The 13,746-nt window shown below is 46.5% G+C and overlaps 1 protein-coding gene across 1 annotated transcript in view; it reads left to right on the forward strand.

The window, feature by feature from the left end:
* ppfibp2a (PPFIA binding protein 2a) overlaps positions 1-13,746 on the forward strand; it is a 35,757-nt gene that overhangs the window by 9,754 nt on the left and 12,257 nt on the right. The window contains exons 4-9 of the mRNA XM_048262844.1: positions 3,442-3,528; positions 5,051-5,164; positions 7,463-7,591; positions 10,149-10,379; positions 11,172-11,264; positions 13,215-13,326. Coding sequence (XP_048118801.1) covers positions 3,442-3,528; positions 5,051-5,164; positions 7,463-7,591; positions 10,149-10,379; positions 11,172-11,264; positions 13,215-13,326 — 766 coding nt within the window. The remainder of the gene's footprint in view (positions 1-3,441; positions 3,529-5,050; positions 5,165-7,462; positions 7,592-10,148; positions 10,380-11,171; positions 11,265-13,214; positions 13,327-13,746) is intronic.

Genomic DNA, 13,746 nt, shown 5'->3' on the forward strand with positions numbered 1-13,746 from the left:
CACACACTCTACCTGTGGTCCTATTCCCCTCCCCCGTCTGTGCCCCCCCCACACACACACTCTACCTGTGGTCCTATTCCCCTCCCCCGTCTGTGCCCCCCCCCCACACACACTCTACCTGTGGTCCTATTCCCCTCCCCCGTCTGTGCACCCCCACACCCCCCCTATTCCCTCTACCTGTGCACCCCCCCCACACACTCTACCTGTGCACCCATCATTCACTGCATCCCTCTTCTCTTCTTCTTTCTCTCTTCTTCTTCTCTTTCTCTCTCTCTCTCTCTCTCTCTCTCTCTCTCTCTCTCCTTCTCTCCTTCTCTCTTCATCCCACAACTTTCTGTCTCTCTTTCTCTCCTCTCTCATTGTCTTCTTCTCGTTCTCTTTTCATTAACCTTTTCTCTCTCTTTATTTTCTTTCCTCTCTCTTTCCCTCCTTCTCATCCCACTTCTCTCCTTCTTTCTCTCTTTCTCTTTCTTCTCTCTCTCTCTCTCTTTCCCTCCTCATCCCACTTCTTTCTTTCTTCTCTCTCCTTCTCTCCTTCTGTCTTTTCTCACACTCTTTCTCATCCTCCATCTTCGAGAGGGCATGTTATGCCATTTCTTATATCTCTCATGCTCTCGAAAACAATTTCCCCTCTCTTCCATCCCTCCATCCCTCCATCCCCCCCCCTTCCCCTCAGCCCTGTGGAGTACCATGTGTGTGTGATGGGCATGTGTCATGTGGATCGTTCCCTCTTCTCCCTGCTGCTGCGCTGCCCCTCAAGAAAAGCCCCACACTTAGGAAAACACAGAAGTTGAGTCTTCTGGGTTCTGAGGACTGGCTAATGAGATCTCCGAGAGCAGAAAGGAAAGAGAGGAGAGAGACATATAGACGGAGCGAGAGAGGGGCACTGAAAGAGGGGAGGTGGAGAAGAAGCAGGAGTAGGAGGAGAATGTGAAAAGGAAGAAAAGGGGGGAAAAAGAGGGAGAAAGAGAGAGAGAGAGAGCAGCTGGCTTGATCTATGCAGTCGGGCTGCAGTCTGATATTATAACTTGCCGTCTAGCCTGACTGCGTGCTGCAAACCAGATGCTCGGAAGCCTGACCAGACGCCGTGGAGACAGAGCCAGGGCTGGAGCCAGGGAAGAAAAGACAGAGAGGAAAAGAGAGCATTCAAAAGAGACCCAGGAAGGAAAGAGAGCTCTCGGAGTCTTAGCTCAAGCTGTTTTAAAGCCTCAAATAGTAGGGTAAGGCTAGCTGCTGTTGATTCAGAACTGAAACTGAAGCGACCATGGCTGAGCAGAATGGAGTGTGACTTAGATTTTTACAAACATTTTGCCTGGCTGAAAAAGGTGAGTGGGCTTGCAGTTTTCAAGGCTGTTCTTTCTTTGCTTTAGTCAGTCCATCACTGCTTGTTCATTCATACTGTACTTCATGGAGGAATTTACTTTGATTGATTGATCGCTGAGTGGCTATATGCAGGCTCATGAGAGATATGAGGGAGGAGGGCATGCTCAGTAACTGGACCTAGAGGGGGTGACGTGCTTGTGCCCTGTGTCAAGCAAACACATGAAAGTCTAAAAACACCCTCCCTTTCACATTTCCTGAAGCTTACTGTAAACGGCTTCCACAAACAGTGTCAACAGACAGAGAGAGAGCAGAGAGAGAGAGAAAGAGAGAGCAAGAGAGAGAGAGAAAGAGAGAGAGAGAAGAGAGAGAGAAAGAGAGAGCAAGAGAGAGAGAGAGAGAGAAAGAGAGAGGGGCTCGCCAACCACATGGGCTACGCTGGACTGTGAATCACATGCTACACACACAAATAGCACCAGGAGTTGTGTTGCAGTTGCACAACTCCAGTCTGTGAGTCACTCTGTCTGTGTGTGTGTGCGTACATCCGTATCAGCTCGTAGTGTAGCGTAGACAATGGCAAACAGACCTGGCTGGACAGACCTGGCCCTTCCTGTTCTGCGTCTTGGTGGTGGCAGTGATTGATGCTGTGTGACCATCAGAGCATTAAGAGAGATCAGTCGAGGGTGAAGAGAGGGAGGGGTCACAGCACAACGACTCAACCTTACCTGGCTCATGTGGAGGAGGTGTGGGTGGTTGGAGATTGCTGCACCGATGTATTCTTTAGTAACTGAAGTGTAAAGCATGATGAGTGAATGGACGAGTATATGACGGCAATCTCAGTCTCCTGAGAGTTTATTAGGAAATTATGCCATTAACCTACTCTTGGTGGATGCAACTTTTGTTTATAGTGTATCTGGGTGTGTTTGTTTGTGTATATGTGTGTTTGTGTTTGTTTGTTTGTTTGTTTCTGAGTTTTTTTTATTGTGCTTTTTTGAAAGGGAATCCTCAGGAAGCTCTGAGAACCCGTCTGCTTATGTGCTCTTAAACTGCCCTTTAAAATCACTGTGGGCAACCGGCCTAGCTTTAATTGCATAGCCATGGAGCAGCAACTCCTTCTCATGATTATGTAACAGATTATAGGTCTCTTGCAAGTCTCACACATATCCAGTGACTAGCATGTGCTAACTTGCTGAAAAAAAAGTCATGAACGTAAACAAGTTATTGAAATGATTTTGGATACCAGACTTGCATATGAGTTTGCAAAACAAGCCTCAGGCAAGACTTCTGCATGTACTGACTTCTGCAGACATTCATGATCAAAGGGATCGACAGAGCAGGAGAGGTGTTCTTTTTATCATTATTTGGACTTGACAGGAATCAAAGCCATGACCTTGATGCTGCTATCTCCACTGCCTACTGGACGTGTTGGGCTGAGAGAAAAACAAACATGTTGACCAGGACATTTAGTTTCTTTGAAGTCATGACTTTGTAGACTTTTATTCTTTGTATCTCTGCCTGATTTACACCACACAACATGGTTTAAGCTATCTCTCTCACTCTCTCTTTCTCTCTCTCTTTCTCTCTCTCTCTCTCTCTCTCTTTCTCTCTCTCTTTTCTCTCTCTCTCTCTCTCTCTCTCTCGCTCTGTCCATTGGCCAGCAGCAGTAAATCCTCAGCATGTCACACATTGCTGCCATATTCCACAAGGCCTTACATTCCTCTCGCATTTAAACATTCAAGGAAGAAAGAAAAAACACAGAGATTAAACCTGTATGAAAGTAAACCTCTTAGGGAATTCCAGTGGCCCAGGGTGAGTAACAGAAGTCGGATGGAGCGCTTTAGAATCTGCACCCAGAGCTTTTCCAAGAGAAGGTGCCCTCAGACAGGGGGAAGCGGGTGTGTTTGTTTAACTGCTGACACCGCGAGCACCGCCATGGTAGACTCTTGGCTGTAGGACACACAAGCCTATTCTACTCCCTCACAGAGGTCTGTAACTGTATCCATACTCACGGGCCTTTCAGAGTTCACAGGCTTCAGACTGCCCCGGTCCTGGCCGTTGGCTGTGACTTGGCCGTGAGTTCATGGGGAGAGTACTAAGAGTGGGGGTCGTCTCCTTTTACAGGTGAACCTGCAGTCGTTGGGGAACAATGAGAACTATCAAGAACGCCTGACTCGATTAGAAGGGGACAAAGAGTCACTCGTTCTCCAGGTAAGATATTCTCTTTTTGAGTGGCGGTTTTGTGCTTTTTGTGTACAGTATGGCTGTGTTAGTGTATTTTGTAAATATGCATGTGTTTGTTTGTTTTCATGAGTGCATTGAGCTTCCTCTAATTGATCACATAGTTTAAAATGTAATAAGACTATAGTATAGGTCTTCCTGGAAGATTAAAGAATAATAATGTGCAGGTCTGTTGGGCGTTTTGTGGCTCTGGTAGCAGTTACACTCGTACCCTTCGTGAACCCCCTTTGAGTACATCCAGGTGAAACTGAGTGGCGTGAGTTGATTATGAGCAGAATCTAGAAGAAGACGGACGGTCATGCGATCTCACTGCAGTCTTTAGCGTGATGAATATAAACACTACCCTGATCATATAACCCAGTCAGTGAGCCAGGAAGCCAGGGGAAACGTGTGTGTGTGTGTGCGTGTGTGTGTACGGTGTGTACGTGTGTGTGCGTGTGTGTGTGTGTGTGTGTGTGTGTGTGTGCCGTCACATGTTCAAGAGCTGTAATCATGGTTTCAGAGGCACCTGCGCTAGGCAGCTCTGTTTGGTGGTAAACACTCCTCACATGTAATATGTCAGGCTGCTGTGTGTTTATTTTAGGAGGGGAGTTGGCGCACCTGTGGGGAGGTGGAGACGTTTATTTTGTTGTTTTTGTGCTCCTGGTGTGGCCAGTGAGGAAACACTGTCTAATGACCTGAGGATTTGACAAACCTTGCACTCAGCTGAAGCGAGCTACACTACTTATTGGTCTTGTTTGTGTCTCAATCCGTGGATCAGCGGGTTACAGGCTATGCCCATGCTTCGTGTGGCGCACAAATGTAAAACTGCCATCACACAGCTCTCCCATGTGAGCTTGGATGCTGTGAGGCATCAGTGGTGAATTTTCTGCCACTTACCAGAACGTTCCTCTGAGAGAGTCCGATAATTTGTCAAAATGGAGGCAATCTGGTGTGGTGAGTGACTGCTAAAAGACAGCCATTGTTTTCTCTCGCTCCGATTTTGACAAAGTCAGCCAGCAGTTGAAGGACAATTAGACTCTGGGGAGTCCTTCGACGCAGGTTTACCTTTATCTAATCTGCCCTCTGCCAGTGTTTTGTCTAGATGCATATCGGGCGAGTCTGGTAAGTGCTGTAGCCAAGCAGTGCTGTATGGGTGAGAGGGAGAGCAGGTTGGTGCTTACTCAGCAGATTGTAGCATGCCTGGAAGGAGAAGAGGTGGGGTCAAAAGAGGCCAGGGAAAGAGGAGAAACAGGTAGAGGTGTGGCCTAGTCGGCAGGACGTCTGGGCTGCCACTCATTTGAGCCTGTCTGTCTGTCTCTCCCGGTCCCTCTTGGCTACTCATCATACATACACACGCACACACACACACACACACACACACACACACACACACATGCACATACACAAGGAATAACACACACACATATACACACACACACATGCACATACACAAGGAATAACCACACTTACTGGGTCCGATTCACACACTCTCCCACATATCCGCACCCAGGTGAGTGTGTTGACTGACCAAGTGGAAGCCCAGGGGGAGAAGATTCGGGACCTGGAGAGCTCCCTGGAGGAGCACCAACACAAGCTCAACAACACGGAGGAGATGTTGCAACAGGTATGGTCCACCCCGTCACATTCTGCTATCTACCTGTGCTTCAAACAGCTTAGCTTCTTTTTCTCACTCTTGAGTTCGTTGACTTGAAAGCACGTCTGCTGATGCTTCTTTCCAACTTCCCACTCTGCTTTCATGTCTGTCTCTGCTTCACACAGAGAGGGGTGGCATTCTCACTGCTTGTTTTAAGCCTCTGTGCACTGTGTGTTCGGGGTTAAGCCTGCTAGCTTTCCCAGTGCAAACAACACTGAAGATTCACACGCCTAATTCTCAGGACTCTATAAGCGGCAGTCCCTGTTCCATCGCTTGTACGCCTACAGTATTTGTATGTGAGACTGTAAGCCTCTGCCTTTTAATTTTCTACTTTGAACGTTAAGAGGGACAGGGAAAATCCCATAAAGCACAAACAAAAGCTCAGAGACGTTTGATCTCCGCGGTGGTGCGCTGTGCCGAATAAATGATTTTTTCAGCGTTGGAACTTTTGATTTTGGTTCTATTCTGAATAAACTTCTTTCCTGGTAAATCTCCAGTCTGGTGTTTTCTTTGGAGAAGAAAAACAGGTTTATTTTTTCTAATGATTGCTCCACAGTGTCTCCTCTCCAGTCCTAAGCTAATAATAGCTTCCTATAGTGGCAGCAGATTCTCTCTGCCCCCTCTCAAAAATAAAATACTTTCTATAATAGAACCAGTCTGCAGTAGATGGCTCACATCTGAAAAGGGGAAAAAAATCTATGATCCAGCTTCTTCATTGGAGGCCATTCCTTGCAAGGATTCCAGAGAGCCGAGCTTCACATTGCCTTGACAACCCAAATATTTAGCAAGGGGTGCTGGAGTTCCAGCAGCAGGGTTGTGTGGTTGGGGTTGTGCCCGGTCTGGTCTGTGTGGTTGGCGCAGGTGAGCTCTGGCTTCTCCTCCTGCTCCTACTCCTGCTCCTGCTCCTGCTCCTGCCTCCCATCCTCAGCCTCCAACCAGAAGGGTCAGACACTCCCCGCAGCTCTGTGGAAAGGAGAGAGAGAAGAGAGAAAAACATCCCTCTTTCATTAGGACAGAGAGAGAATGAGGAAGAAAAGCACAGAGAGACAGCGTGAGGGAGTGAAAGAGTGAGACGGAATGATAGTGAGAGAAGTGTGTAGAAAGACGGAAAGACTGGAAATAGATAGAGAGAGCAAGAGTGAAGGAGGGAGAGAAAGAAAGAGAGACCAGGAGTGAAGCAGAGAGAGAGAGAGAGAGCGAGAGAGAGAGAGAGGACGACACCGTCCTGTCTTCTGAAGAACTGACCAGTCACCTCTCTTGGGATTAGCATCAGTTACCTTAGACTGCATCCAAGATTTTTGTACCTCATCCGTGCATGGATTTCTCTGGGCTCAGAAAGAAATAATCTCTAACTTATTTTGCTTGGAAAAGGTAGGAAAAATGTGCACTTGGTGGTTTTGCATAGCTGGTGGTGTACTTCTTTTTTCAGTAATTGTGACACGGCAAGCAGTTTAATCACATTATAAAGTGTGCTAGCAAGATTATTAAGTTTTATACTCATTTCTTTCAGCAAAGCCCCTCGTGCTGATTGATTCAACAGACTGAACTAGGCTGATGAGACGCTTTATATAGTTGCGCTAGCCTGCGATGTGGTCATTATGAGGTTTTGGCCTTCAGGAGAAAATCTGGTTCCAGTGACACAGCGCTAATATTTTCCATGTGGGCTTTTGCAGAGGCGCAGTTCTCTCCCTTCTCCAGAAGGACTACACTCGGTGTCCTGAAGTCATTTTAATGCAAGTTTGCACCTGCCTTAAAAGCACAGTGTTAAGACAGCTGTTTGCATTCAGAGGTGGCCTGATCTTATCTAAGAAGTTGGGGATGAAACTTGCGTTGTGCTGTTCTCTAGGTGGGGATGAGCATATAGTCCTTAAATCCTGTGTGATTTAAATTGTTTGTTGTTTCACAAGAAAAGGGTTTTTTGTCTTTGTGAGCCATCCAGATAGAACAGCAGCTTTTCCTAAAGTACTCTCTCTCTCTCTCTCTCTCTCTCTCTCTCTCTCTCTCTCTCTCTCTCTCTCTCTCTCTCTCTCTTTCTCTCTCTCTCTCTCTCTCTCTCTCTCATGTGTCAGCTTGTGAGAGAGGAAGTAAAAATAGAGCTCATGGAGACTTGTGTATATTTAGCTGGTGTGTGGAGCCACGTCTGAAAAGTCAGAGTTTGTTTGAGGGGACTTTGTGCCCGCCGGACTGTGGATTTTTTGCTCAGACCTGTGCTTTATCGCCCTGTTGTGTGTGTGTGTGTGTGTCCATGTCCATGGACACTCCATTCAGGAGCTCTTGAGCAGGACCTCTTTGGAGACCCAGAAATTGGATCTGATGGATGAGGTGTCCTACCTGAAACTGAAGCTTGCCGGAATGGAGAAACAGAACCACAGTGTAGAACGTCAACACAAAGCTGAGGTACTAAACACAAGTGCACGTGTGCACTACACACACACACACACACACACACACACACACACACACACACACACACACACACACACACACACACACACACATACACATACACATACACATACACAAACACACACACAGACAGTCACGCATACACAGTCACACATAATCACGCAAAATGAGTCAGCTGTGGCCCTGGTGGGTCTTGAAGTAGGATGTGATGTTTTATACGTTTGAAGTTAATTCTGTTTATGGAAACTTTGTACACTGCACCAGGGCAGATTAGGGTGAAAGGGAAGTGGAACAATGTTGTTGTGTGAAAGTATTGTCTCATGATGGGAACTTTATTCAGGCTCTAACAGAGAAGTGTTGACAGAGGGCATTGACACAGCCGGACTACATCATCGTGAGATATCATGCCTTTGCTTCCCCTCTGTGACAAACAGGAAACAACTTGGACAGAAATGCTTAATTGGAGTCTGTGGAGGGTATTGAAGGTGTCCGTGAAATCACTCCTTTTCATTTTATGAATAAAGCACAGAATGAAAAAAAAAGCTTCACCTCAAATCACGTGAGACTATCCCTTCAAAAACCTTGAGTTGTCTTTAATTATAGGATTTTAAAAGTTAATCTAAGCTGCTTATGCCTGCCATGTAATGCCAGTGTTCACAGTTATGGCTGTGGTGAGCAGACAGATGTTGTTACATAGGTATAATGAGTGCTTTGAGTTCAGAGAAATACTGAACGTTCTGTGTGCTCGTGTTAATCCCCACTGTAACCTGTCAGCGGATATTTACTAGCAGTGTTAAACAGGCAGTGGTTTGTCCACACGCCGGTGCTGTGAAATGTGGACATGGCTATGGCTATGTCGGTTTGCTACCCTCATGACCGCGCAAGGCGAAGAACATTGGCACCCAGAGGACAAGCATACATTTAGCAGTTCAGGAATGATTGATGACATGTTTAAAGACAACAAGGGACAAGAGGATGGGAGATGGTGGGGGGTGTTTGTTTGTGGGGGTCACTAGCCTTTGGTGTCATCTTTCTTTCAAGTCCAAGTCTCTATTTGCTGAAGCCGTGACAAGTGCACTTTGGAAAGACTGAAGAGGATTTAATGAGCGATTGATAGGCGGAAACAACCGGGCCCAGAGCCTCTATGAGAATGCAAATACACACGCAGGTTTCCTGTTACCATTCAATGTTTGTCTGTGAACTCACATGAAAGAACTTGCTCCAGGCCCATTTGTTTGAGATGGATTTAGGATTATTTGCACCTCTTTCCACACTGAGTGTGAATTATAGCCCCATGTAGACACCCGATAGAGCTAAATAACATATCTGGCTGTTCCAAAGTATTCTTGTGTTTTTGTATCTCTAGTTTCCTTTCATGTTGTTTTAAAAGACTCAGGTTTCATGTTCTCCTTAGGCTGGGTGTTCTGAGAATATGGATCTCTATCCTACTGAATTGTATTCTGCGTTTTACTGAACGGTGTGTACACACTCTGCCTGCCTCTATGTCAGCTGTTGGGCTTTATCCAGCGAGAAAGAATGGCAGAAATCTGGTTGGAACATTCCACTGGCATCTCTCTCTCTCTCTCTCTCTCTCTCTCTCTCTCTCTCTCTCTCTCTCTCTCTCTCTCTCTCTCTCCCTGCCCCACTCCCTCTCTCTCTCGATCACTCTGCAAATGCCCCTAAATCAGGACCCAGCCGAACTAGCACACTATAGATAGCATGCACACAGTGACAGACATATCTTTCGGCATGTTCTCTTTCCTCAAGTATCATCGCAGACTTCCTCTACTCGTATTCCAGACAGCATTCTCTCGTTGTTTACTCTCAGCAAATTGCACTCCCACTGTTTACAATTTCGTTAATGTCTCTTAAATTAGTTTATAAAAAGCAGTCGTCCTGGCAGCATTTCTAGACCATACTTCATACACGCATCTTGGTCCAAGTTGGCCATTAGGCTCCTCCATATTGTCCAGGAAAAAGGGAAGTAGTCTGTTGGCAAGTGGACAGATGTCCTTAATACTGCTATATGACCATGCTCAGGGAAGGCGAAATGGGTCATTGGCATATTTACCCTGGCATAGTATAGCATGCTGCGTGCCGTGCTGGTCTGAGCTGTTTTCATAAGACTAGGCAGTGCAGCTTTTCTCATTGCGGCCTCGTTTGCCCCTTTAAATATGCCTGGCCATGACGCACATGGTATGGTGGTATGGTCCTTAAATATTCCGTCCTTAAAGCCCTGTGAGTGACAGAAGTCAGAAAACAGGGGCCCCCTCTTAAAGGGAAAGCTTTGCCCCCAACCCCCATTAATTAGCGTGCCAGAGAAGAAACCACATGGAAGCAGTGTATACACTCAAAGCCCAGCACGTCATGCATATGTTCTCCTTCTGTGTTCAATTTCATTTCCCTCTTTTTCCTCCTTCTTCGTCTCTCTCTCTCTCTCTCTCTCTCTCTCTCTCGTTCTTTACCGTTTCCTCCCTGCCTTTTGATCTCTTTCCGATATGTGTCTATTCTCCTTCTCCTTTTTTCCCTCATTCTTTCCCTCTGACAGAGTGTAGTGAATCTGATTAGTGAGCTCCAGGAGCAGATGTGTAGGATCCAGCAGGAGCTCACCGATAAAGCGCGGGGGAAAAAAGATCCTGTGGCTGAGAGGCCAGCTGACGGGGAGGGCCATGGCGGCGGCGGCGGTATCCCAGCTGAGGCCCCTGCCGGTGGGGCGGAGGAGGAGGCCAGCAGTGCCAGCGTGGCTCCCAGTCCTGGAGCTCCAGACACGGAGCAGAGTGTAGGGAAAACCCACCGCTGGATGTGGGATGCGCGCAGCTGTTTCATCTGGGCTAATAGGCTTTAATGCGGTCTCTAATAGTGACATGGAAACTTGTGGCGTGAATGAATGAGACTAATTGAATAACCTGCAATATGTTGCGAAATGCATCTTCTTTCCTTTAGGCTTTGGGCTTAGTTTGTTTTAAATGATCTGTCACAAAAAGATCTGTCATTCTGGCAGTTTGTGTAACATGACGTTATTCAAGATGCATGTCAGAGTGGCATGGTTATGAAGGGGATTTAATGTTGCTCATGCGCTTTGTCTGTGTGTGTGCAGAGTGATTAGTGCATTTCATAAGGCTACTCAGAGCACTTGAGGTTGACCAATCACCCCACCTCAGTACACGTTGCAAAACAGACACTGCTTTGTAATACAATACTCTTCACTGCCTGGATTTTATTTGGCCTGCTGTAACACTGCATTTACTGTGGAGTGAGATATGTATGATGTATATATTGAGAGATGGGCAATTCCACGCAAAACTGATCAAATCCATAACACCAACTAAATACCATGGCGTGTGTTGCCGTCATGGATGGGACAGTTTTGCCGGAATTGTCCAGATACAATTTTTGACCATTTCTGGTCATAGCATATTACCATAACATAAAATGCAGCTACAAATAAAGTGAACAAAATGCTGCTAGAAACCATTTTAAACATGGCACACTCTGGATCTTGGTGGTCTAAGTACCTGTGGTCAGTGCTAATGTCTGTGTGTGTGTGTGTGTGTGTGTGTGACCCCTGCAGGGCCTGCTGACCGAACTGAGGCTTCTGAAGGACAAGGTGGACGAACTGGAGGACGAAAAGCTTCAGTATGAGAAGAAGCTCAAAGCTACCAAGGTAAAATCAGTAAAAACTCCGTAAAAGTCTCTCTCTCTCTCCCTCTCTCCCTCTCTCCCTCTCTCTCTCTCATTTCTCAGATGCCCAGATGCGGCTGCTAACTGCCACTTACTTTAATCTCTCTCCCATGCTGTTGTTTTTTTTCCCCAGAATGAGTCATGGTTTCCACACGTTGTTGTATTTGCGTGTTTACTGTGCATGTGTTAAGTAGTAAAGTAAGTTTATTGGTGCAGAAGTGAAATTCAGTGTACTCTGAAACTCACTGCAGGACTCCACAAGTGGTCTCGGCGGTCGCTAGCTTCTTTTCTTTCTCAGCCTTTTCTTTCTCTTTATTTTCTTCTTTCCCTTTTCTTCTGCTTCTTCTCCTACTACTAGTCTTCCTTCTCTTCCTCCTCCTCCTCTTCCTCCTTCTTATTCTTCTACTGCTGCTACTACTATCTCTCCTTTCTTATTTCTTCTCTTCTCCTCATCTCTCCATGCTTCTCTGTCTGTCTCTAGCTGTCGATCTCTTCCTCTCTGCACATGTGCTATCAGTCGGTGCTGAGTCAGCTGGCTAGCCTGCGGCTGACCGTCGAGCACCTGCAGATAGAGAGACAGCAGTGGGAGGAGCGCTGCAGGACTCTCCAGGTGCACTTACCCACAATGCATCTCTTCCTTGCCCCCCCCCCCCCCCCCCCATCATCTTCTAGCCCCCGCCCTGCTCCTCAACCCCTCCACCTCCACCCAGTGCACACTCATCCTTCTGTCTTTATGTCTGCGGAACATCATGCCACTCCTGCTTCTGCTCCTGTCGACCTCCATGCCATTTCCAGCTCTCATCTCCTCTCTTCTCTTTCTGTTATTGTGTGTATCATTGCCATTGTGATGCAGTGTCATACTGTGAAGAAGTTCATGTCCCATATTCAATGTCCCATATATTAGCCACATAAATCGCAGGACAGTGTTTTATGCAAGTTATAAAATTTAAAAAGTGTATTGACCACAGTGCCCAATAGCCTAATCAGACTTAGATCGTGCTTTAGTCATAAAAAAGAAATGCATACCTATGTATGTATAGTACCGTCCCTGTGTATTAACCTCACGGAAGAAGAAATTTCACAAAATCAATTTAGAAAACCTTGATTAATGGGCTGAAAATGATGGCACGTTGGATAGCTGTTAGCCACTTAAGAACTGAAACAAATTGCAGATGTTATGGAAAGTATACAAAATTGTTTTATTTTCAAGTTAAGTAGTGACTAATGTTACTGCGATACCATGTATCGAAGTGACCGATAGCCTACACCCTGTTGACGCCTATGCTCAACAAGCTTAACTCCCCAGCCAACATGACCACAAGAGACAGTCCCTTTACAGGACATGGCTGGAGAGCTGTGTGCGGCCTTTGAAGCTGCTGTAGGCTTGGACACATTGTGGATAGGATTACATCCTTTTGAGACTTACTGCAGGACGCAGTGCGCTGTAACCCTGTGGTGAACCATGCACACACACCGCTCCTAGTACACAACGCCTTGTATGCTTGACCTGGATCCTCTGAGCTTATGTAACATCGCCCCAGAGGTGGAGATATACAGATTAGTCTCGTCCAGGTCTACATATTGAGATGCAAATTAGTTGAGAAGGAATGGCTGGGTCATCTATTCTCCAAAGCAACGTTTGCTGCCCTGGTTATATAACTGAAATAAAATGTAGTTTTCAGGTTTTGACACAGAAGTATTATTATGTTATTCAGTATATTTTGTTTTGGTATGTGGGGGCATAAGTCTTTATATTGTGTTGGGAAGATTGTGTCTGACTTAATAGAGACTGAATATTTGTAGGTAAAGCATTGCATCCTTTCCCTCATCCCATGCCAACGTTGACAAGTGTCTATCTATTATTCATGAGCGTGCTAATAACGGAGATATTTCCTTCCTCTCGTCCTCACGCTCCCTCTCTTCCCTGTCGCAGGTGGAGATCTCAAACCTCCAGCAACTCCTCATGTGCAAGAACACAGAGATTGAGACCCTGCAGGCTCAACTCCTGGCCAGGTCCCCCGTGTCCATGGACAGCGCAGAGAGAGGTGACTGACCCTGCGGTCCTCCGGAGCTGGCGCACCAGGCCACACTGTGTCTTATGTAACGGAATACGGCAGCAGATTTGTCTCCCACGCGTGTGTTTCTGCTGTGTCACTCTCGGTTTGCGTCCCTTGGGCAGCGGACCGTTTCGGCTCAGCGTGCTGTGTGTAGCATGAATAATTTGCGCTAACAGCAACGCGAGTTCCTTTTGTCATGTGGGCCGAGCGGGACAGATACATGTGTGTGCTGTTTGATGCAAAAATCACCGAAGGTCCTGAGATTCAGTAGATTCTAATCGTCTTGTCTGAGGAAACAGCACTTTTGACAGCAGATTTAAGCATACGTTTTACTGAGAGGTGGATGTTACTAGAGTGTGTTGTCAGAATGTGTTTGTGGTTGGTGTGTGGTGTTTTCTAACAACCCCC

The sequence above is a fragment of the Alosa alosa genome, chromosome 14 (genome assembly GCF_017589495.1).
Source record: "Alosa alosa isolate M-15738 ecotype Scorff River chromosome 14, AALO_Geno_1.1, whole genome shotgun sequence".
NCBI classification, from domain to species: Eukaryota; Metazoa; Chordata; class Actinopteri; order Clupeiformes; family Clupeidae; genus Alosa; species Alosa alosa.